The sequence below is a fragment of the Cherax quadricarinatus genome, chromosome 61, assembly GCF_038502225.1.
Source record: "Cherax quadricarinatus isolate ZL_2023a chromosome 61, ASM3850222v1, whole genome shotgun sequence".
Taxonomy (NCBI): Eukaryota; Metazoa; Arthropoda; class Malacostraca; order Decapoda; family Parastacidae; genus Cherax; species Cherax quadricarinatus.
The window spans coordinates 862,583-870,082 of record NC_091352.1 but is presented as its reverse complement, the minus strand read 5'-3'; the positions used below and the strand labels follow the sequence as shown (position 1 = coordinate 870,082).

General features: G+C 47.5%; 1 protein-coding gene across 3 annotated transcripts in view; it reads left to right on the top strand.

Annotated features, from left to right (window-relative positions):
• Positions 1–7,500, top strand: part of LOC128699478 (uncharacterized) — a 153,185-nt gene that overhangs the window by 82,105 nt on the left and 63,580 nt on the right. Inside the window, exon 2 of one of the 3 annotated variants that reach the window (XM_053792242.2) lies at positions 6,728–6,827. In XM_053792242.2, coding sequence (XP_053648217.1) covers positions 6,755–6,827 — 73 coding nt within the window. In that variant the 5' untranslated portion in view covers positions 6,728–6,754. Of the gene's footprint in view, positions 1–6,727; positions 6,828–7,187; positions 7,300–7,500 lie in introns of those variants that run through there. The other 2 variants (XM_053792243.2, XM_053792245.2) reach the window with 2 other exon arrangements.

The following is a 7,500-nucleotide window of genomic DNA, read 5'->3' as shown; positions in this document are numbered from 1 at the left end:
CGGAGGGAGTGGAGGTATATATGCGTCTCATCGGAGGGAGGGGAGGTATATATGCGTCTCCTCGGAGGGAGGGGAGGTATATATGCGTCTCCTCGGAGGGAGGGGAGGTATATTCTACTCTCCCGGGGTGTTGAAGGGGTGTTCGTTATTCGTGTGTTTAACGAGGTAATAAGGTGGTGTAGTGGCCGTCTTCATGACGTTTAATGTACCCTGTAAGGTGGAATTATTCCTTAAACCTTTCATGGTGGCCAGGCTCACTCCGCCTCCTGGTGGCCAGGTTCACTCTCCCTCCTTGTGGACAGGCTCACCCTGCCTCCTTGTGGCCAGGCTCACCCTGCCTCCTGGTGGCCAGGCTCACCCTGCCTCCTGGTGGCAGCCTCACCTTGCCTTCTGGTGGCCAGGCTCACTCTCCCTTCTGGTGGCCAGGCTTACTCTCCTTTCTGGTGGCCAGGCTCACTCTCCCTTCTGGTGGCCAGGCTCACTCTCCTTTCTGGTGGCCAGGCTCACTCTCCTTTCTGGTGGCCAGGCTCACTCTCCTTTCTGGTGGCCAGGCTCACTCTCCTTTCTGGTGGCCAGGCTCACTCTCCTTTCTGGTGGCCAGGCTCACTCTCCTTTCTGGTGGCCAGGCTCACTCTCCTTTCTGGTGGCCAGGCTCACTCTCCTTTCTGGTGGCCAGGCTCACTCTCCTTTCTGGTGGCCAGGCTCACTCTCCTTTCTGGTGGCCAGGCTCACTCTCCTTTCTGGTGGCCAGGCTCACTCTCCTTTCTGGTGGCCAGGCTCACTCTCCTTTCTGGTGGCCAGGCTCACTCTCCTTTCTGGTGGCCAGGCTCACTCTCCTTTCTGGTGGCCAGGCTCACTCTCCTTTCTGGTGGCCAGGCTCACTCTCCTTTCTGGTGGCCAGGCTCACTCTCCTTTCTGGTGGCCAGGCTCACTCTCCTTTCTGGTGGCCAGGCTCACTCTCCTTTCTGGTGGCCAGCCGCACTCTCCTTTCTGGTGGCCAGGCTCACTCTCCTTTCTGGTGGCCAGGCTCACTCTCCTTTCTGGTGGCCAGGCTCACTCTCCTTTCTGGTGGCCAGGCTCACTCTCCTTTCTGGTGGCCAGGCTCACTCTCCTTTCTGGTGGCCAGGCTCACTCTCCTTTCTGGTGGCCAGGCTCACTCTCCCTTCTGGTGGCCAGGCTCACTCTCCTTTCTGGTGGCCAGGCTCACTCTCCTTTCTGGTGGCCAGGCTCACTCTCCTTTCTGGTGGCCAGGCTCACTCTCCTTTCTGGTGGCCAGGCTCACTCTCCTTTCTGGTGGCCAGGCTCACTCTCCTTTCTGGTGGCCAGGCTCACTCTCCTTTCTGGTGGCCAGGCTCACTCTCCTTTCTGGTGGCCAGGCTCACTCTCCTTTCTGGTGGCCAGGCTCACTCTCCTTTCTGGTGGCCAGGCTCACTCTCCTTTCTGGTGGCCAGGCTCACTCTCCTTTCTGGTGGCCAGGCTCACTCTCCTTTCTGGTGGCCAGGCTCACTCTCCTTTCTGGTGGCCAGGCTCACTCTCCTTTCTGGTGGCCAGGCTCACTCTCCTTTCTGGTGGCCAGGCTCACTCTCCTTTCTGGTGGCCAGGCTCACTCTCCTTTCTGGTGGCCAGGCTCACTCTCCTTTCTGGTGGCCAGGCTCACTCTCCTTTCTGGTGGCCAGGCTCACTCTCCTTTCTGGTGGCCAGGCTCACTCTCCTTTCTGGTGGCCAGGCTCACTCTCCTTTCTGGTGGCCAGGCTCACTCTCCTTTCTGGTGGCCAGGCTCACTCTCCTTTCTGGTGGCCAGGCTCACTCTCCTTTCTGGTGGCCAGGCTCACTCTCCTTTCTGGTGGCCAGGCTCACTCTCCTTTCTGGTGGCCAGGCTCACTCTCCCTTCTGGTGGCCAGGCTCACTCACACTCAGCCTGGAGAGATGTTCAGTTCTATAGTCTTGAACAATGTGAAGCTGGAGCACATGAACACTACTAGAATCGGAGCACTAGTACTAGAAGCGGAGCACTAGTACTAGAAGCGGAGCACTCTAGTACTAGAAGCGGAGCACTCTAGTACTAGAAGCGGAGCACTCTAGTACTAGAAGCGGAGCACTCTAGTACTAGAAGCGGAGCACTCTAGTACTAGAAGCGGAGCACTAGTACTAGAAGCGGAGCACTAGTACTAGAAGCGGAGCACTCTAGTACTAGAAGCGGAGCACTCTAGTACTAGAAGCGGAGCACTCTAGTACTAGAAGCGGAGCACTAGTACTAGAAGCGGAGCACTCTAGTACTAGAAGCGGAGCACTCTAGTACTAGAAGCGGAGCACTCTAGTACTAGAAGCGGAGCACTCTAGTACTAGAAGCGGAGCACTCTAGTACTAGAAGCGGAGCACTCTAGTACTAGAAGCGGAGCACTCTAGTAGAAGTAAGACAATACGTACTGAGAAACATTTCACCAGTAATAATAATAATAATAATAATAATAATAATAATAATAATAATAATAATAATAATAATAATAATTTTATCTAAGTACATGTGCAACTTATACAGACCATAGCTAACATCAATGACATACTGCTATATAGAAAGCCTCTTGTTATGCAGAGCAATTCCCGCAGATTAGGTCAGTTTTGTCCCAGGATGCGACCCACACCAGCCCACTGACACCCAGGTACCTATTTTACTACTGAGTGAACACGGACAGAAGGTGTCTTACGCAAACACGTCCTACTGGTCCATATTAGGCAGATCCTCATATCAAGTACTCACTTATAACGAATGATTGAGCGACCAAGGTGAAGATATCCACTATACTAAGATACCACTGTGTTGCGGCGCGAGACAAATATTATTATTAAATCAATACCTTCTTAGACACTCCATCTTATGAGAGGGGAATATAGGTATCTTCTGATCCACAGTGTAACTGTCAACAGAGTAGCAGCAGGTGTTACCACTAGACCCCTGGCTGTCTATAAGAAGGCACTGGACAGGCACCTAAAGTCAGTACCTGACCAACCGGGTTGTGGTTCGTACATCAGCTTGCGTGAGGCCAGCAGCAACAGCCTGGTTGATCAGACCCTGATCCACCATGAGGCCTGGTCTCAGACCGAGCCGCAGGGGCGTTGACCCCCCGAAACCCTCTCCAGGTAAACTCCAGGTCTTATTACTCCATAGTCTTATTACATGGAGGAGTCCAGTTGGTGCACAAAGCCGATTTAACCAATTTTTGGTTAACTTCACGGTAATTTTGTGTGGCCAGGTAAGGCAAACACTGGCATCATGGATCTGTGTAGCCACACCCACAGTGTACACCTAACTTGCTCTTCCTGGTAAATGAATATCAACGTCGCTTCACAAACTACTATCATCACAAGAGCTCAACTGCTTGCATGAAGAGAAATGCACAACGTTTGGCTCTGTATAGAGTTGTATAGAGCTCTATAAGTGAAACGTTATCCAAGACAGATGTACTTCAGTCGATGCGCGATCCGAGAAAGATATCCCTGTATCTCACAAGCCCAGCCTCCTTCACTTTAGTTCATGCAAAAGGAATGGTATAGTGTCCCTTTATCATATTCACCAACCTAACACTAATAAAACACAAATTTATTCTGAGATTTTATAACTCCATCAAAACATACATGATAATTTCTGGGACATGAAAAGCGATTTAACTGACCAGTTTCACGTCCGAAAACTCCTGACATTTTTGACTATGACTTTATAATCTGAACGAAATGTCAAAGTCAATCATCTGGTGAGACAAATGAAGATCATCTCTTGTATGAACACCATCTATATATGGTATAAACCTTGGTAATAAATACCGACAAGTTGGTTTAGAAAGACACGTAAGCAAACACTATAACATATTTATTAGAAAACGTTTCGGTCCTGGGACCTTGATCACTTCTAACATACAGAGGTAGAAAGACATTATATATATAGGCGGAGAGTGAGATGTGACGCACGTGACCTGAGGAATGTCATAAGAACATAAGAATGGAGGAACACTGTAGAAGGCCTACTGGCCCATGCGAGGCAGGTCCTTATCAAAACAACCTCTGCCTATGATGAGGACCAGTAGACGATGAAATCATGTGACTCCTGTGTTGTTGGGTTGGTGCTGCTTAAGTATCATGTATGCCAATGTTTTTGAAATTTTGTAGTTTCCAGTGTTGCGTTCTATAGTGTCGGTGACGGTGATTAGTGAGGCTTCTAGGCACCGTCGGCGTCTGAGGTCTGGTTCGGTGAGAACGAGTTGTGCCTCGTTCCAGTTCATCAAATGCCCCGTGGAGTCTCTGTGGAGGACACAGGCGTACCTTACTCGCCGGGCACTTGCTGTGAGTAACATCAACGTTTCCACCATAAACACATCCTCTATCAAAGACCTCACTACTAAACGCAGCCCCACACCTCTAACTTCTACAGCAGGCGTCTACACTATCCCCTGTGGGTTCTGTCCCAAGAAATATGTAGGCGAGACAGGCAGAGATCTTGCAGTCCGCCTGAATGAGCATCGAAATGCCTCTAACAGAGACGATGTAAGGTACGCCTGTGTCCTCCACAGAGACTCCACGGGGCATTTGATGAACTGGAACGAGGCACAACTCGTTCTCACCGAACCAGACCTCAGACGCCGACGGTGCCTAGAAGCCTCACTAATCACCGTCACCGACACTATAGAACGCAACACTGGAAACTACAAAATTTCAAAAACATTGGCATACATGATACTTAAGCAGCACCAACCCAACAACACAGGAGTCACATGATTTCATCGTCTACTGGTCCTCATCATAGGCAGAGGTTGTTTTGATAAGGACCTGCCTCGCATGGGCCAGTAGGCCTTCTACAGTGTTCCTCCATTCTTATGTTCTTATGACATTCCTCAGGTCACGTGCGTCACATCTCACTCTCCGCCTATATATATAATGTCTTTCTACCTCTGTATGTTAGAAGTGATCAAGGTCCCAGGACCGAAACGTTTTCTAATAAATATGTTATAGTGTTTGCTTACGTGTCTTTCTAAACCACCATCTATATATACATATATATAGAGGGAAGGAAATAGAATGACTTGGAGGGGAGATAAATCTGTAGTGGGGGGAAGGCAGGGTAGGGGTCGGCCTAGGAAAGGTTGGAGGGAGGGGGTAAAGGAGGTTTTGTGTGCGAGAGGCTTGGACTTCCAGCAGGCATGCGTGATAATGTTGGATAGGAGCGAATGGAGACAAATGGTTTTTAGGACTTAACGTGCTGTTGGAGTGTGAGCTGAGCAAGGTAATATTTATGAAGAGATTCAGGGAAACCTGGAGATGGGAAGTACAGTGCCTGCACTCTGAAGGAGGGCTGCGAATGTTGCAGTTTTATAACTGTAGTGTAAGCGCGCCTCTGGCAAGACAGTGATGGAGTGAATAATGATGAGTGTGTCTTCTTTTTCCACTCACCTGCCATGGTGGGAAACGGCCGACGTGTCTACCAAGTAATTGCTTCCCAGAATTCGAACCTTACAAAGAGGTGAACGAAAATAAATTAGCCATCAATTACCTTAAATTCATTGCTTAATAAAGGGTCATTATATGTGGATTGTATATATTGATGTTGAAATATTTATTGATGTCCACAGTTCTGGCATCAATTATGTATACTGAATTGATATATCATAATTTGGCTTAGAAAGTTTTACATATATCATGCAAAAATTGCGAACAAGCGATACAAGATGCAAAAACAACCGCGGGGGAGTTGAATGATAGCTCTAGGCCTCTCGTGTTGCAATAAACACATCATCAGGAGCTTTACAGAAAAGAGGAGGTTCCAAGGTGTTTACTGTGATCGTATTTGCTGGGACATCCTCCTCTTTCCTGCAACACTGCAAGCTCCTGATGATGTGTTTATTGCAGAGAGGCCTAGAGCTATCATTCAACTCCTCCGTGGTTGTTTTTGCATCTTGTATCGTTTGTTCGCAATTTTTGCACTATATATGTAAAACTTTCTAAGTCAAATCATGACACATCAATTCAGTATACATAATTGATGCCAGAACTGTGGACATCAATAAATTATTGAAATGGAGAAATAATTAAAAAATAAATTTACATTAGGTAGTTCGTATTTTAGTGCCCCGTGGTCTGGTAGGTAAAGCTCTCGCTTCACGCAGTGAGTGTGCGGGTTCGATTCCCAGCGCGGGTGGAAACATTGGACGTGTTTCCTTACACCGGTTGTCTGTGTTCACCCATCTGTAATAATAGGTACCTGAGTGTTAGTGGACTGGTGTGGGTCGCATCCTGGGACAAAATTGACCTAATCTGCAATAAATGCTCAGGACCCCAATGGAAATAAGTCACTCTGTCTGACTTTTTTGGGTTATCCCAGGTTCTCTACACATATGCTGCTATGTACGATAATTCCATGTAACTGTATTTGTGTATACCTGAATAAACTTACTTACTCACTTACTTAATAACAAGGGGCTTTCTATATAGTAGTATGTCATTGATGTCAACTATGGTCTGTATACCTTGTACATGTACTGGTAGTAATAAAGATATTATTATTATTATTATTATTATTATTATTATTATTATTATTATTATTATTATTATTATTATTATTATAATCCATCCTCCGATCCAGCCTGATTACTTGTGTAATTTTTGGAAGGCTCTGTATGGCCCCTGCGAGTTTAGCGTTCTCCTGGATATGTAATAACCCAGGTCTCTCTCCCTCCCACAGGCGGCGGCTCCTGATTGGTCGACGATAATGGTGACGTCACAACCCAGCAGTCAACTCCTAGCATTAATCTTCTGTATTACCTTCCTCTCTCTTCCCTCAGGTGAGTAGGCTCTATCTCCTCTCAGGTGAGTAGGCTCTCTCTCTCTCCCCTAAGGTGAGTAGGCTCTCTCTCCCCTCAGGTGAGTAGGCTCTATCTCCCCTGAAGTGAGTAGGCCTTATCTCCTCTCAGGTAAGTAAGTTCTCTCTCCCCTCGGATGAGTAGGCTCTATCCTCCCTCAGGTGAGTAGGCTCTCTCTCCCCTCAGGTACTGCAGGAGTGATACAAACACCATGTTGTTACTCTGGTGTTGAGTGACGTCACCGCCATCTATGATCCAGCTAGCGTACCTCCAGGTAGCCACCTGCTACCCCGGGAATTCTCTTATAAATTTCTCATCTTGTTCTCTTGTTTACCTCTGGCTCCTGGGTGGGTCACTTGCCACGTGTGTACAGACGTGTGTACGTCTCTCACTCTACATATACCAAGAGTTTACTACATAGTTAATATGCAAAGGTATTCCTGACTATGAACAGGTGAGAGGTAGTTTTAATGACCCTGGCCGGGTGAATAAGCTTCAAACCTACAATCGACACCCACCTGGCCACAGTATCTAGTCTGTTTTTGTTTGTCACTATATATTTTCTTCCACTAATTACATTATAGTTAAGTTTGAGTTGATTTGTCTTACACTTGTTCATGAAGCTGTGTATATCGGGTCGCGTCTGGCTGCTGCT